The sequence below is a fragment of the Sinocyclocheilus grahami genome, unplaced genomic scaffold (assembly GCF_001515645.1).
Source record: "Sinocyclocheilus grahami isolate Dianchi unplaced genomic scaffold, SAMN03320097.WGS_v1.1 scaffold312.1, whole genome shotgun sequence".
NCBI classification, from domain to species: domain Eukaryota; kingdom Metazoa; phylum Chordata; class Actinopteri; order Cypriniformes; family Cyprinidae; genus Sinocyclocheilus; species Sinocyclocheilus grahami.
In genome coordinates, this window is record NW_015505491.1 from 933,089 (window position 1) to 950,310 (window position 17,222).

The window sequence follows — 17,222 nt, forward strand, 5'->3', positions numbered from 1 at the left end:
TACTTTGTGGTAAAACGTGGGGATGAAGCTTCAACAGACATTTACTGTGTTTTGATTAGCTCATAACAAAAGCCTATTGAAGTCTAGTATAAAACATGTAATTACTATAGCATATTGGCTATTTATTATTACTTATAATGCATGCCTTATTCTGTATGATCATATTCTAACCATACCCAACACCTAAAAATAACTACTACAACAACTACCTTTACTATCAATAAGCAGAAAATTCAGTTTATTGAGGGAAACCCTTTAGTTAATAGTGAATACGTGTTCCCTAATTTAAAGTGTTAGCTTTTTCATTGTTGGTTCATGTAAACTGATGTAGTAAACTAACAGAACTTTATTGTAATTTGTTACCATTACGTTTTTTAGGGTCGCTCCATTTGACCCAAACAAAATATGCCTTTTTCAAGGTCAAAATATATTTTTCACTCATTTGGGTCCTTTCTGTTTTATGGTTTTCTTGTGAAATGACAACAAAATGGGTTGCAGAATGTTGGTTATGCAACACATTTTAATGTATTTTTTTTTAAATAAGTAAATAATTTATAGATGCAGGCCTAAATAAATAAATAAAAATAATGCACATGCTGTGCACAAGCATGAAAACATCAAACAGTAAAAATCAGTCTCAACAGAACATGCATGTTATGTCTAGCAAAATAAATATCTGTAATATTTATTAGTTCCATAATTTGCCAGAAAGAGATAAAAAGTCCACATACTGGTCAAATCTTTGTTAAAACATATTCATAAAGGAATATCCATCTGTCTTAATTTGGAACCAACAAGGATCAAATAATAATCTTGTAAGAATCAAATAAGATTCTGCTGTAGGATAAGATAAAATTATTTAATCATTTATTCAGTAAACATCTGCTATACTATTACACATTATGTAATTAATCATTTTTAGCATATGTACATTTACATATGTGCCAGTTGAATGGGCTCCCCAAACTTGGTTCCTCTCAAGGTTTCTCTCCTTGCACACCTGCACATCTTAAAGGGGTCCTATTATGCTTTTTCACTTTTTCAACTTTAGTTAGTCTGTAATGTTGCTGTTTGAGCATAAAACATATCTGCAAAGTTATAGAGCTCAAAGTCCAGTTCAAAAGGAGATATTTTATTTAACAGAAATCACTTTTCAAAAACTACAATGAACGACTTGTTTGGACTACAACGCATATTTTCCGGGATTTGTGATATCACAAATATCGACGAATGGGACGAGACCTGGTTGAGCTGCACTAGAGAAGGCAACGAGTTATGACTATGTCGGAGACACGCTAGCTTTCCCAAGGCAGACAAACTTAGAGTGATAACAAACATCCGGGTTTAAATCGTGCAAAAAATTTATTTGATTTTGACGCAATATTTACACTGAAGCTCGCAGGCGGCTATGGTAAGGGGCAGGACATTTCCCGACCAGGCACCAAGTGCTGCCAATCACAGCACACACTGGTCCAGCTAACCAATCACAACACACACTGGCCCAGCTAACCAATCACAGCACATTTCTTATTTCAGAAGGCGGGCCTTCATTTGATACAGGAACTACTCAAGCCACTCATGCCAGACTGGGGAGAGAGGTGTTGTAATAATGGAAAATATGGGGAAAATAATGTGTTTTTCAAACAACCTAGTATGAGAGCCTGTTCTAGTACATCCCCAAAACAAAATCAAGACTTTGTAAAAGAACATAATAGGACCCCTTTAAGGAGATTGTTCATTGCCACTGCTACCTTTGACTTGTCGACTGGGGACATTTGGCTCTGTAAAGCTGCTTTAAAAGAATATGTATTGTGAAGAGCATTGTAAAACTGACTTTGACATGTCAAATTACGATAAAAATTCCATTAGTATTCCCTTTAGGATTCTTTTCTTTTTTTTGTGATTTAGTTTAACAACACCTTCTGTTCGCTTTAACCTTACAGGTGTGACATCCTGTCAAAAGCAGAACAATCTCTCACCTAGTGGCGCCAGCTTGAGCAAATACACATAGCTGAATAAAAACCCTCTGGTTTTGGTGTCTAAAAACTGAATTGATCACTTTAAAACAACAGCGCTGCATCAGCCATAAAATAGTGAGTTTGTCATCCAAAAGCTAATATGAGGTCTAAATGTTGATCAGAAGTAATGGTTAGAACATTTGCATAAAGAGATACAAATCAGAAGCCAGGCTAGAACACTGTCACAATTCACTCGGGGAGCAAGGCACGAGGAGTTCTTGAATAACACAGTCTTTAATAATCCACAGGAAAACAAGGAGGACATTCAACAAGTAGACCCGACAAACAAGAACTGAAAGGACTAGGACTTTTAAAGGCAGGATAATTGGGGAGGAACGAGACACACCTGGAATCAAATTAACACAATCAACATGAGGAAGAAACTGGGTAACAAGGGCAAAACACACACAGAATAGTCCATAATCCTGACATAACTCCCCCTCTCGGAAGGTGCGTCCTCACACCGTAGCAACAACAGAGGGAGGCGTGGCTGGAAACTTGGGAGGAGGTTCCGGAGGAGGACGGATATCCGGGAGGAGGCCGGCAGACAGAGACCAGGGGGGCGACGAAGGAGGGAGGAGCCAGGGAGGAGACAGGAGGGACCCGGAGCAAGAGGAGCACAGCAGGACCCAGGCCACAGCCATGATGTCGACCCACAGTGGAGCCGACAGAGGGAGGAGCCATGGAGGAGGAATAGCCGCCGACTCCAGGGGGGCGACCAACGGCGGCGGAGCAGGTGGTGGAGGAGCCCGAGGCGGAGAGCCGATGAGCCAGGACGATGAGGATCCGGAGGTCCTAGGCGGAGCAGATGGCGCCGTCGAACGATGTGGAGATGTGGATCCGGGAGGCTGCGGTGGAGCCGGAGCGACAGAGGACAGAGGTGGAGCCGAGGGGATGAAGGAGCCTGACGGAGCCGGAGGGACGAGGCGAAGCCGGAGGAGTGGAGTCCCGAGGCGCAGGATGGTCGACGCCAGACCAAGGCGGAGCCGTAGGGACGAGGGAGCCTGGCGGAGCTTGTGGACTGCTGGACCACGACGGAGAGGAGGGAGCTAGGAGCCATGGTGGAGCCGACGGGGTCAATGGGCCGAGGCGGAGTCCAGGCCTCGGAGGCTGGAGGTGGAGTCAAGGGAGACTACACTGGCTCACACACCTTGACTGACATCACGGCCTCTGGCTCCGCGGCGATCCTCAGCTCTGTTGCTCTCTCTAGCGATGGCTCGTCGGTCACGGCGGGCTCTGGCTCTCCGTCAGCGGTGGGTTCGGGCATGCGCTCCACGCATCGGGGAGATGGTGGGCTGGGCTCTGGGTCGGTAGTGGCACTGGCGATTAATTCCTGGGAACCGGCGGGGAACGGAGATCCATTTCTCGCCAGTGTCCACTCCACAAAGGCGGTGAATTCAGCTCGAGGGCCATCTTCGGACGATGGCGCTCTGCATGCGGTGTTGATAGAACGTCATAGAACGCACAGATCGCGTCGTCCGGATAGGTGGGGATATGGGTCACAGCCAGAAACAGTCTGGTATGACCCTCGAGCGAATTTTCCCCCTGCTCCAGCTGGAGGAGGATGAATTCGGGGCTAAGGAGAGGATCCATAGGGCACACAACGGAAACAAAAAACTGAGTAAAAAGAGAAACAAAACGGAGGGTACAAACGGAGGTAACTGTATCGGTCGGGTCTTCTGTCACAATTCACTCGGGGAGCAAGGCACAAGGAGTTCTTGAATAACACAGTCTTTAATAATCCACAGGAAAACCGAAAACAAGGAGGACATTCAACAAGTAGACCCGACAAACAAGAAAGGACTAGGGCTTTTAAGGGCAGGATAATTGGGACACACCTGGAATCAAATTAACACAATCAACATGAGAAAGAAACTGGGTCACAGGGGCAAAACACACAAAGAATAGTCCATAATCCTGACAAACCCATATCTGAATTTTGAAGACATATATGCAATATGTAATTTGATGCTTGTTGTCTATAGAAAGTTTGTCAATTAAATATATTGAAGATAATTTTGAGATTTTTTGATATACATACTTTGGTTTGGGGACAAATTTGTAGCTAAATTCATTTGGGGACATTTGGAGACGCCTTTATATGGAAGAATGATTAATATAATACTTTTTAAAACTTTAAAAATGCAAAGGGTTTTCTGTTATGGTATTGGGGGTTTTAAGTCAATGGCATGCCCTCATTTAGCTCGTTAAGGGAGGTTGTCAACTGAAAGAAATTCACTGTAAATCCATTTAGAAAAAACATCTGCTAAATAACATCTTGCTGCATACTTTCCTACTAAATATAAATTTGAGCATGGGCATTGTAGTTGGCTTTGCCTATAACATTACATATAGAGACAACAGATGGGAAATTAAATAAAAATAAATACTTTTTTACCCACAAAAAAATATTAATACAAATTGAATATAAAATGGTAAACCAAATGTTAAAACAATATGTCCAAAGACATCTTAATGATGAAAAGAACACTTAATGTGAAACAAATAGCAAAAGCGCTCAGGTCATGCATGCATTTTAGAGCTAAAGTAGACATCAGCATTCTTCTGTGAGTTCATGCATAAGTAATTCCAGTGTTGTATTTTTAGCGCAATCGGGAAACTGTGCAGGGTCTGAAGATATTAAAATTGCATAAACTCAAGGGGGATGTTCCACGACCTGTAACCGCCCGCTTAACACGAAAGCAGCCGTTCACGGTTTACTGCGATTAAAAATCTGTTCCTGAAATATTGCACATACATACTTTTCAAGCAAAGCGTTTCTCCAGATAATAAACAGTGTTTAAAATAATAAAACAGTTGTGATGAATGACACCTGTGGTTTCTCTGTTTTGAACTCGAAGAGAACTGACTTCATACACCCACTAAAAAAAAATCACAAAAGTTAATACAAATGAAAAACCAAGTTAGTCCTTTTGAGAAAAGCCCAAGCAGCATTTATTTGCAGATGCCGTTTAGTTTAAAAAGCAAATGTTTACATTTTAGCCAAAAGTGTGGCTTCGGTGTCCAGATAGTTTTTGGAGCTCCTGTACATCAGACCTAATAAATAAGCACATGAAATATATTTTAAGATACATGACTCTGAAAAGTTGCTCTTCCAGAAAATGGCTAGCGAATCACTGGGTTCATTGTAGGACTCAAAACCTTCACCCTCAGCTCTCTGAACAGGCCAGCCAAGAGAGACTGAATTATTCAGTGGTGATTAAAGCACCAAACCATAGCCGAACACGATCCAGTTCAGTTCACGTTCTTACTTTCATTGATAACCATTGCTTGAAATGGAAAATATAGCTGCTGGTGGCCTACCCCTTTTTTATTTGCATATTTCCCTTGTTGTTACACTACTAAAAGCTATGAAGCCAGCAAGCACAATTCTTGTGATATAATAGCCTAAATATGGCTTTTATAAACGTTTGCATCTGTGTTACCTAGGGGTGTAACGAACGATTCACTCGTTTTCTCGATGCATCGATTACAAACCCTTGAAACATGGATTTTTGAATCGTGAATCGCCGATTTCGGACAGTAATCGATTTAAAACGCTAAGAATTAGCGTTAGAGGCTCGCGATTTCTATAGCGATTCAATGCTTTCAAAATATATACATATTAAATTACTACAAGCAGGAATGAATGGAGACCTTGAACAGTGTTCGTGCCCTCGCATCTCTCCTTCACGCGCTCCACTATTTACGCCGGTGACTGTCACAGGATTGCGCTCGCGCTCTGTTCGTCTCACTGACACCATTTTTTGAGCACCTGATGTGTGATCTCTCCTTATTAGCTACTCGTGGCCTGTAATGCTAAAGTGAAGTAGTTTTACTTTTCTGTAGTTTTTCAATGGCTCTCAGTCATACTGACGACATTACCTGAGCAGTCGAAGGCTACGCATTTATTGCATGGACGGAGCAAAAATGTCAGTGTCTATATACAGGTGCATCTCAATAAATTAGAATGTCGTGGAAAAGTTCATTCAAGGTAAAAAGGGTTTAGTTTTACACGACCAATGAGGAATTTTAACCAAAGTATTCTTCAGACATTTCATGAAGACCCTAAAGAATCATACCAACTTGTGGTGCTTTTGGCAGTGTGGGTAGGTGCCAAATCCTGCTGGAAAATGAAATCAGCATCTTCAAAAAGCTGGTCAGCAGAAGGAAGCATGAAGTGCTCCAAAATGTCTTGATAAACGGGTGCAGTGACGTTGGTTTTCAAAAAACACAATGGACCAACAGCAGCAGATGACATTACACGCCAAATCATCACAGACTGTGGAAACTTAACATTGGACTTCAAAAATTAAAAGAACCAAAGACTTAAACTACTTCAGTCTGTGTGCACTGAATTTATTTAATACGCGAGTTTCACAATTTGAGTTGAATTACTGAAATAAATGAACTTTTCCTATGAAATAAATGAACTATTAATCCCACAATTGACCACACGAGTGTTAATCTTGGTTTCCATAATGATTTGAAAAGACCCACTCTACTTTCAAACAAAGCTTATTTTGCTGGTCAACATGACAAAGTTGCATGACCAACTGAATCGCTGAAAAATCTGCATTTGTATATCTTTCGCCCACACACAAAATTCATGATTATGTTGATTCCCATGGAAATTCATATGTGAGTATGGTTCATTCGTGAGTGGTGAAAATGATCCCTACCATTATGGAATGATTTGTTTTTGTAGAGTTGTTAAATTGTGACTTCAGTAAAAAGTCCTGTCACACATAATAATCATGCCTAATATTCATTATCAATAATTAGTGCAACTAGCAGGCTATTCATGTCCTGGGAAAGATTTAAGGAAAGTGTTTGGGATGCATCATCCCTTTTACTTTGCTATCCTAACAACACATAATTATATTGCTAGTGGGATTTCATTTTTTGCATGTAGCCTAGTTTTCCTAACTGTGGGCTTGTGATCGACCCACCAGTCTCTGTAAAACTAAATAAATAAAACACAGACCAACGTTGAGAAATAGATGAATGCCACAAGCATGACCAGCTGCAGCCTGCAGGCTACTAAATATTGACCACTGCATGTGATCATGCCACATTTGTTGGTTTTCTTACCAATTGCAATTACATGAAATAAAGCAACAACTCGTATACATTATTTGTGCCCATTCAAAATGCAAAACACGTTTGGCCTGCGATCAGCAGCCTTTTAAAGCGTGCGAGTTCGACTCACACTGAGATAAAACCTCATGTCGTGGCACATTTCTCATTTATCTCAGAGTGAACAGAACCTCCTGCCGTTCAATTGCACATTTGCTTTTCCCCCACCTGATCAATATTTAAAATGTGTAAATAAATCATTAACGTACGAAGCCCTTCAGGAACTGGGGAGTTTGTTTGGTGATGTTGTTAGTGTCCACATTTGTGTTTGTGTTGCTTTGCGACTTCACCTTTGCGTGTGCAAGTAAGTGCATGTTTAGAAGGTCAATGCACCTTGAGGTATGTGAAATGCACTGGGTGCTTTGATTACTGTGTGTGTGTGTGTGTGTGTGTGTGTGTTTGTGTGTGCCTCTAACTAGTGTCACAGGGGCCCAGACAGATGGCTCTGTGTTTTATTCTCTCTGGTTCTGGCTGCATTTATGGATGCTGTTTGAAGTTTGCAGTAACAAAGTCGTAGCTCGCAATCCCATTTCATTAAACTCTCCTAGTCTTTCCATTTAATAATGTGGTCTGCTTTGGTTTCTTTGTGGTTTCGGTACATTAACAAGACATGGTACAGAAGACCAGAACATAGACCTATTAGAAGAGGATAATTTACAAACTGAAATGGATTTTACAAATTGGACTACAGCTTTTGTTATATTTTGCATGATTCCTGGTTATGCAACAGACACAGGGTCTTTTCTTACTTATATATGATGTATCAAACAAATGCACTGGGGGGGTTCGAGCTGCAAATAACATCGGCTGGAGTTTTTTTCTTTGTTTGGCTGCATTGCTCTGCTGCTTTTGTTGCCTGTCGCAATCTATCCACACTATCATGAACCATGCGCCGTTTGGTGTCCGTGTAAATCTGGTGGACAGTGTTCTGTCAGAAACATGTCTTTAGTTGTCAGTCACCCTCTGCATAAAACAAACACTCGCAAATGTGGTCCTCAAAGGATTTCACATCTGTCAAGCGGTTCTGTGCGTTTCAGCTGGCCAGGACCCAAATGGACCATGAAGATGACGCGTTATATAAAATCAAATTAGTTTTAAATATGTCAAATTAGGTTATTCAGTCCATATGTGTATCACATCACCTCTATGTTAATCTACTTCCCCACTTCAGTACAGATTTTCATGTTAGTGATCGTTTCAATGGCTTGATAAGATAATGCGGCTGCAAACTCTACCCAGATATGTCCATTCTCGTTTGCCTTTGTGTACATGATATTTTTTCCACCGAATATTACTTTGGATTTTACTTTGGAAACAGATTCGACACAGTCTGTAATATTCATCAAATCATTCTGATTTTTTTCAAATAAAAAAGTCTATCAAAAATTGCAGACTGAAAGGAATTCATAAGTCTAACAGCTAAACATATATAAAAGAAGCATCTTATGCTCACCCAGGCTGCATTTATTTGATCAAATTTTATGAAATATTATTACAATTTAAAACTTACCCTAAAATTTCCATTTTAAAATGTTTACCATAAACTTGTCAAAACCGACAGTAAAGACATTTACAGTGCTACTAAAAACATTGTTTTATTACTTCTATTACAACAAAGACATTAAAAAATGTTTTATATATATTTTTTATATATAATTAAAAAAATAATTTTAATGTAATTTGACAAAAATACATTTTTATAAAGAATTTTCACTGATATTGTCCAGGAGAAACTGCAGTTCACTGAACACAATAACGGGGCATGTTGTCACACTTTATGGGGTAAGTTGTCACAATGGAACTTTCTATTAAACATGCAATTTTGCAAAAAAAAATGAATCAGCAATGAATTAATGAAAAATATGATATAGTTTGGAGATTTTAAGATTTTCTCAATAGTTGTCAAAGCTCATGTGGAATCTTCCATGAGTGACAACTAGCCCTGCTCTCCTGTAGTACATGGGTTTAAAGAAAAACTGCTCTCTCCGTGGGCACAGGAAGTGTCTGATTTAAGGAGGCGATGGCATCTTCCTCGCCTTAGTGATGATGCCATTTCAGATGAATCCCTTGAGCTTGTTGCCCTGGTGTTTGGGGTTAAATTTGAAAAGACAGATGTCCCAGAGCCAGAACTGCTGCAGAGCTCTCTGTAAACCCAAGTCATCCTCTTCAATAATGCAGGAAGCCACATGTGACGGGCACATGGCCATGCATTCAGCAGAGCATGCCTGCAGGGAGGAACACACTCTTGGGGATAATGGCGGATGGGTGCGTCTCATCCTCTCTTTGTATGCTTCTTAAAGTCCCTCTGTTTTCATCGTGCCATTATTTAACAGGTCTTTTTATTTATAACAGCTATGCAGTAATGAATTTATGATGATTGGATTGAAGTTTGCAGTGGCTGAAAGACAAATTAATAGAAAAGACCACGGGCAATTGTGACTCTTTTTTTTTTTAGGCTCATAAATGAGCTACTTTTTTGGTATAGGTAACAATTACATGTTCCAGCAGTAATAATACCATTAAATGCATTATATTTCATAGATATTGTTTCAATTGATCCAAACCCACAGTTACAGTTTTGCATGGTCTCCTTCAAAACCTTCAAACATCACGCTTTAAGAGAAACTCCAAAATTTGTGGTCTTTCTTCTCAAAGTCAACATCAAGATTGTCTTGAACGTTTGATCTATTTAAAGAAATGTAATGTGTTACAGTTGTGTTGCAATACATTATGATCATGTCTAAGTACAGCATAATGTCTTGCAGTTTATTCTTAAAAACTATGATTTAACCAATTGCAGATTATGACCAATTCAAATTACCTGGGCTCAAATATGTCCTTGTGTTTTGTTGCCCTCTGCTGTTTAGTATGAAGACTACAATAACAGGGTGCATTATATAATTATCCATTTTTGTATTAATATTTGAAATATATTAAATTCAGATAGAGTTATTATATAATGGTCCATAAAGCATTTAATAACATAAATTCTATAATATAATACAATGGATACCAGAGGACGCGTTGTTAAAAACTGTTCTGTCTCTTTAAGAAAGTTCTTGACGCTTGATTTTGACGTCAGCGCCGCTTTCCGTGCCACGTGTTTTGAGTCGATTTTTCCAAAAACATCTCGGAATGGACACATATTTTTATGGATAAAGACAGCATTTTACATGGATATATACTGGTTACTCTTTCGAAGTAAGTGTCACATCAAATAAAAGTGTTTTGCAGTTACTGTTTTAAAGAGCGCGTGAGCGGATCACCGCAGAGTTGATATTTTAGATATTTCACATGATTTTTAATATGCCGTCTCTCTCGTCTGTAATAGCTGTCACATCTAATCATGGCTCTTCCGGAGAAGAATGAAGCTACAGCAGACCTACAAACACAACCCATGATCAATGAAGAAGAGTTAAATGACTCGAAACAAGAGGAAGATGAGAATGCAGATGGTGTAGTAGAAGATGCTGATCAAGAGATGACCTGTGAAGATGCTGGTGAAGCTCTTGGCCTGGGTAGAAATGAAGAAGATGAGCCTGAGAAACCAAAGGGCAAGAAATGGATTCCAGGTATCGTGTATTTGGGACACATTCCTCCGAGAATGAGACCAAAACACATGCGGACTATGCTGAGTGTGTACGGAGAGATCGGGAGGATCTTCCTACAGCCTGAAGGTAAAACTACAGTACTTTACAATAGATAGACAGCAGAGGGGTAAAGTATTGCAGTAAATGTAATTAGTTACTGTACTTGAGTATCTTTTCGGGTACTTTGTAGTTGTACTGAGTATCAAAGATATTAGCAACTTTTACTCTTTACTCCACTACATTTCTGAATGAGTATCTGTACTCTTTACTCCACTACATTTGAAATGAGTGTGCAGTTACACATTACATTTTGCATGGACCTAGCTTTTTCTGCAGCAGTTTATTTCTGCTACAAAAGACGTGATACTGCCTGCTACAGGTCACTGAAAGTACTGCATCTTCTGCGTTTTGCCCTTACTCACCCAAACTTGTCAACAAGGCTACTTTATGTGAATGCGAGTTCCTTAGCAAGTATTTGTGAATCAGAGGTGTTTTATATATGAGATGAAGACATGACTGCAGCCAGCAATGAGGCCCAAACCAACACATCCACTGCAAGAAGGCTTCGGCTTTTTAATTTTACTTAACATTATTTTATTTATCCATTATACTGAAGAGACCTTTTTGAAAGATATTGTTTTTTGTTTGTTTGTTTTGTTTTGTAATTTTGAGGTGTTCAGTTTTATTTTGGTTTTAGAAAATAAACGTGATTGCTCTCCTCACAAATCAACTCTTTCTTGTTTTTGTTTCGTGCTCTCTGTGCCTTGCCCTGGACTTTTATGTCACTTCCTGTCTCCCGTGGTGTTTGTAGTCAGTTTGTAGTCCGTGTGTTCATTGGTTCCCCTTGATTAGTCTCCCCAGGTGTGTCTTATCTTGTTAAGCTTGTTATTCCCCTGTGTGTATATACAGCCCTAGTTTTTCTTTAGTTCCTTGTGAGTCGTTGGATATAATGGGTGTTCACGTGTAATGATGTCCAGTGACTTGTTTGCATTATTTATGCATAATTTTATTTATTTGTAAGGCTTTTTTATGACTAAATTTGGTAATGGGAGAGTAAAAATATTTTTAAAACGTACACCGTTCAAACTAGGCTGCTTATGTTGAAGTGTTTGGGATGTGGCTTTTAATGATGAGACCTTTTTTGTAATCAGGCTCTCAAAAAGTATATAACAATTTGGATATAGATTTATCGGCCAACATATCGGTTATCGGCTTTCAAAAATAAAGAATAATCGGTTATCGGTATCGGCCAAAATTTTCATATCGGTGCATCCCTAGTTTTTAGGTACTCTTTACACCTCTGATAGACAGTAATAGACATGTATACTGTCTTACAGCCACATTTTTAAAATCAAAATCGTTTTTTTGTGGCTTTTAGTCGATGTCCATTAGCTCTGGGGTCATTTATATTAGTGAAAGTACTAAATTAAACCATTAAATTAAACTAACTTTTACAGATAAAGTCCCCTCTTCTTACCGAGACTATATTTATTCAATCAAAATTACAGTGAACGGTCATTTTGTGAAATATTGAACTGTTTTCTGTTTTAAAATGTAATTTATTACAGTGATGCAAAGCTGAATTTTCAGCAGCCATTACTTTAGTCTTCAGTGTCACATGATGATCCATCCTTCAGATGTGCTGCTCAAGAAAGGTTTCTTATTATTACTGATGTGGAAAACAGTTGCGCTGCTGCTAGTGTTTTTGTGGAAACCATGATGCACTACCATTTTGGCGTACAAAAGTTTGAGTTAAGTAAGCTTTTGTCCAGCAAGGATGCATTCAATTAGTCAAAAGAGACAGTTGAGACATTTATTTGTTACAAATATTTCTCCTTCAAATAAAATTCTGTTCTATTCATCAAAGAATCCTGTAAAAAAAAAAAGTATCATAGTTTCACAGAAAAATAAGCAGCAAAAACCATTAATAATAAAAAGCTTCACTAACAATTGATAACAACTGAGCACCAAATCAGCATATTAGAATGATTTCTGAATCATGTGACACTGAAGACTAGAGTAATGATGCTGAAACTTCCCCCACAAAATGATATCTTGTATCAAAGTGCATGTTTTCATGTTTGACAAACTTTCCATATGAACATTTTTTGTGACTCTCTTCTAGATCGTTGTGTGAAAAGAAAGAAAAAGAAGGCAGGAAGCAATTCATCCAGTTTCACGGAGGGCTGGGTGGAGTTCAGAGACAAGCGCATCGCTAAGAGAGTCGCAGCCAGTCTGCACAACACACCCATGGCCAACAAGAAGAAGAGCCGCTTCAGCAGCGACCTGTGGTCCATAAAGGTACATATCTGTGTGCATTGCATTTATTTAATACACAAGTTTCACAATTTGAGTCGAATTACTGAAATAAATGAACTTTTCCACGACATTCTAATTTATTGAGATGCACCTGTACTACCATTCTAAACGTCTGGGGTCAGTAAGATTTTTTTTAAAAGGAATTAATAAAAAAAATTTCAGCAAGGATACATTTAATTGATGAAAAGTGAATATTAGAATGCTTTCGGAAGGATCATGTGACACTGGAGACTGGCGTAATGATGCTGAAAATTCAACATTGCATCCCAGAAATAAATTACATTTTCAAATATATTGAAATAGAAAATATTTATTTTTAGTTGTAATATTATTTTACAGTGTTACTGTTTTTACTGTATTTTTCATCAAATAAATGCAGCCTTGGTGTGCATAAGAGACTTTTCAAAAACATTAAAAAATCTTACTAACCCCAGACTTTTTTTGAGTACCTAAAATTCATCATATATGAAGCTGTATAGTTACTTTTTCTCTTTCTTTTTCATTAAGTATCTGCACAGGTTCCAGTGGTGCCATCTCAGCGAACGATTGGCATACGAGCAGACGGTGTATCATCAGCGTATGAGAACCGAAATCTCCCAGGCGAAGAAGGAGACCAACTTCTACCTGGCTAGTGTGGAAAAGAGCCAGAAGCTGGAGAACCTAAGGAAGAAGAAGGAGAAGAAGGGAGAGGTCGTAGAGGAGAAGACGTGGGACTACAAACAGCGACCTACAGAAGAGGAGATCCACCTGAAACGGTTTAAGAACAAAGGCTTGTCCAAGAAGAACCTCCAGAAGGCACAACAGAAGAGCAAAACCATCCAGGACAAAGCTCAATCGAACGTTTCCCTCCTGGCCAAGATCTTCAGTAGTGGAAGGGCTCAAGAGTGATATTCTGAGAACGAGTTTACATTCAAGTTTTGGTGAATCATCAATTTTTCAGACATTTTTCAGACATTTTTCCCCCTGTATTTGTACAGTATACATGCTATTCAACATACAATCTTTAAAGCAGCACTATGTAACTTTTGACGCTCTAGCGGTTAATAAACAGAACTGCACACATCCCGCGGAAGAACATTCCAACCGGAGCTACTTCTCTAAGTTTATGTCTATGGCGATTCACGCAGGTATGTGTTACTCCGCAGCGGTGACGACCCGACCAGGCTACAATAGTCCAAATATAAGTACTTAATGTAAGTACCGTAGTGATTCGGAATAAGACAAAAAACGCGGTTTGGAAGATGAATTCATGATGTACTCGCTCATTATATACATTTTGCAAATTTTGAAGTTACATAGTGCTGCTTTAAACAGATGTTCTACGTGTACTATGTTTTTGACACAGACCAGATATAAACCCCATATAGATTGTTCTGATTGACTGTTTCATACTTTCAGAGTAAAAACACTGTATAACTCACACAAAAATGACCCACCATTGTAAAAAACAGTGCTCTATTTTCCCATGAAAAGAGGCTTAACGTCTTCTGAAAGTATAATGCATTGTTCATTCATTAAATTGTTCTCTAATTCTATACCATGCCTGTTTGAAAAATTTGCAAAAGTAATTCTTTAAAGGTGGGGTATGTATTTTTTCAAAAACGTTTTAGAAAACTGAGTCGGGCCGAGTAACAAAATAAACTTGTAGCCAATCAGCAGTAAGGGGCGTGTCTACTCATGATGCGGAGGAGAGCGCGTTCAGTGCACAGGACGGACATTAGCCGAGCCGAGTGATGACAGAAAGATAGAGATAGCGGGTAAAAAGCAAAAGAGGAAAACGTCTGCGGAACAAAAGAAGGTTTACGATAAGGCAAGAAGTAGGACCCGTGTAAATATCAGATCAGCTTTCCAGCGCTGGAGAGAACTCAAGGAGCGGAAGGCCTGCGATCGAACGACGAGGTTACTTTGTTTCTTCTCGATAGGTGAGTAACACCGTGTCTACACTGGACACGACAGTTGTCGCGCTGCATCGCAACCGCTAAAGTCTGTCTAGTACACTGGATGCAACAAAGCGACCGTTGAAAATCATTTGAAATTTGTGTCAATATGTCATAAATAGAACGCAGCAGCAGTTTTCTGTCGGGGATTTGTCGTGTCGTGTCGTGTCGTGCCGCGCCGCATCCAGTGTAGACAGCATCACTGATTATAATGAGTTATATAGTATTTTGTCGCGCCGCTCGCGTCCGGTGTAGACACGGTGGAACATTGGTTTTGCTTCGTTTCACAGAACTAATCGTTGCCTGGATTGCGTACGTATGTGCGGGGCGGAGCTATCAAAATAGGGGTGAGACCCTTTTGGGGTTAGGAGCGTGTTTGTTTTGGTGATTTGAAATGTCAACATTGTCTACCAGAAATCACTTACCCCACCTTTAATTACTTTGTCATTTGAACCTAGAAACTGTCATTGGATGAGTTTTTAGGATTCAAATTAATTATAAATGCTATTTTCATATTAATAAAATAGTCTTTATATACAAATTGTCATGTGTTTAATCTCAACTTTTATTTTATTGATACAATATCAATATAAACATTGCAAAAAAAAATCTTAGTATTTTTGTCTTGTTTTCCAGCAAAAATATGTAAATATTCTAAAAACAAGATATGTTTACTTGAGAATAAAAATTACTTAAGTCTTGTTTTCTGAAAAATGTGTAAAAACACGAGAAAAACAAATTATTACTCCATTGCCAGACATCATTACTTGTTTTAAGCACAAACTAAATTGATACTTTTTTTTTTAGAAAACAGGACTAAATATCTTGTCATTTTGCTTCTCAGGTAAAAGTAAAATGTTTAGATATTTGTACTGGAAAAACAAGAAAACTATGAGGAAAAATACTGAAAAACATTGAAGGACCTCTGTGACATTCTTTACTTAGGAAAAACAAGATTTATAAGAGACGTGATTTCATAGCTTTATCAAACAATACAATCACTCTCCTGAGATTTCACAGCATTACTTTGTGGCAAGTGGGGTTTTTTTAAGGACAAAACATCAGTTTGTCTGATTTAATTGACATGGAATCACAAGACTCACTGGGTATTTTAGAGGAAGTGGCTTGTTCTTTTTTCCCTTTGTGCAACCCTGTTTTCATGTACATCTGCTTGTAAATTAAGACCTTTCTCATCCTAAGAAGACAGATTTCTCCAGGCCATCTTCGACTTTGGTGTACTCCAGGTTGGATTTGTAGTATTGGCTTTCATAGTGTGCGCTGTTCTTCACATATTTCAAATATTCCGGAGCTCCGGGACAAATGACGTTGTCAGCCAGGAGGACAGTGCCTTTCCTGAGTAGACCACAGTCCTACAATGTTATAAAATAAATATGTTTGTAATTATAAATATGTTAGAATAACTTCTTGAGGGGTTAACATAATCAGTAGCGTAATTTGGGCTTCTTACCTCGAGAAGTTTAGTATCTGGTACATAACGATCTTTCCAGTGGTCCAAAAACACAAAATCAAAGGATTTTATTCCAAATCGTTCCTTCATTTTGGGGATTAAATCACCAGAGGGTCCCTCCACTAGTGTAACCTTTAAAAAACAGAACAAATAAATAAATAGATATTTAGTCCCAAGCAGAGTATGTGAGCGGAGTGGTGTGATTTTGAATGGAGCGAAGAGCAGATTTTAAAAAAGTTATTTGGGGTTGTTTTTTTAATATACTGTATATATATACAGTCATGGCCAAAAGTTTTGGCAGTGACAAATTTTGTGTTTTGCAAAGTTTGCTGCTTAAGATGTTGTGGTGTTCATTTACATTGTTTCTAGTTTATTGTGTAGAGTGATCAGATGCATTTTAAATAATTGTTAAAAGCTTCATTGGCCAAAAAATTAACTTTTCACACACAAAAAAATTATAATTTCACTGTTTTTTGATCCTGACACAAAATGAGCAGCTAACATTAATTGACTGATCATATCAGCAGCACATTTGAAAGTGTGAATGAGTACTAGTCAGGTGAAATCACTATCATATTATTTAGATTGTAAGAGCAGTCTGATTGCTATAAAAGGAGGGAAGAAGCGCTTCCAATCATTGTGTTCTTGTTAGCAATGGTTACCTCCAAAGAAACACGTGCAGCCATCATCACTTTGCATCAAAATGGCCTCACATGTAAGGAAATTGCTACAAAGAATATTGCACCTGAAA

At 38.6% G+C, this 17,222-nt stretch overlaps 2 protein-coding genes across 4 annotated transcripts in view; one reads left to right on the forward strand and one right to left on the reverse strand.

Annotated features, from left to right (window-relative positions):
• Positions 1 to 10,230: 10,230 nt before the first annotated feature.
• LOC107601758 (activator of basal transcription 1-like) lies at positions 10,231 to 14,121 on the forward strand. 3 transcript variants are annotated; one of them, XM_016294046.1, is made up of 5 exons: positions 10,231 to 10,358; positions 10,479 to 10,612; positions 10,652 to 10,834; positions 12,873 to 13,048; positions 13,574 to 14,121. In XM_016294046.1, exons 2-5 carry the CDS (start codon positions 10,504 to 10,506, stop codon positions 13,952 to 13,954), a joined length of 849 nt encoding a protein of 282 aa, XP_016149532.1. In that variant the 5' UTR covers positions 10,231 to 10,358; positions 10,479 to 10,503; the 3' UTR covers positions 13,955 to 14,121. The 3 variants fall into 3 exon arrangements, with proteins under 3 accessions (XP_016149532.1, XP_016149530.1, XP_016149531.1); XM_016294044.1 differs by having other exon boundaries at positions 10,479 to 10,834; XM_016294045.1 differs by having other exon boundaries at positions 10,489 to 10,834.
• Positions 14,122 to 16,077: 1,956 nt separating this feature from the next.
• The window catches only part of LOC107601759 (catechol O-methyltransferase-like), a 12,656-nt gene continuing 11,511 nt past the window's right edge, over positions 16,078 to 17,222 (reverse strand). Inside the window, exons 5-6 of the mRNA XM_016294047.1 lie at positions 16,472 to 16,603; positions 16,078 to 16,373 (exon numbers count right to left, since the gene is read on the reverse strand). Coding sequence (XP_016149533.1) covers positions 16,194 to 16,373; positions 16,472 to 16,603 — 312 coding nt within the window. The 3' untranslated portion in view covers positions 16,078 to 16,193. The remainder of the gene's footprint in view (positions 16,374 to 16,471; positions 16,604 to 17,222) is intronic.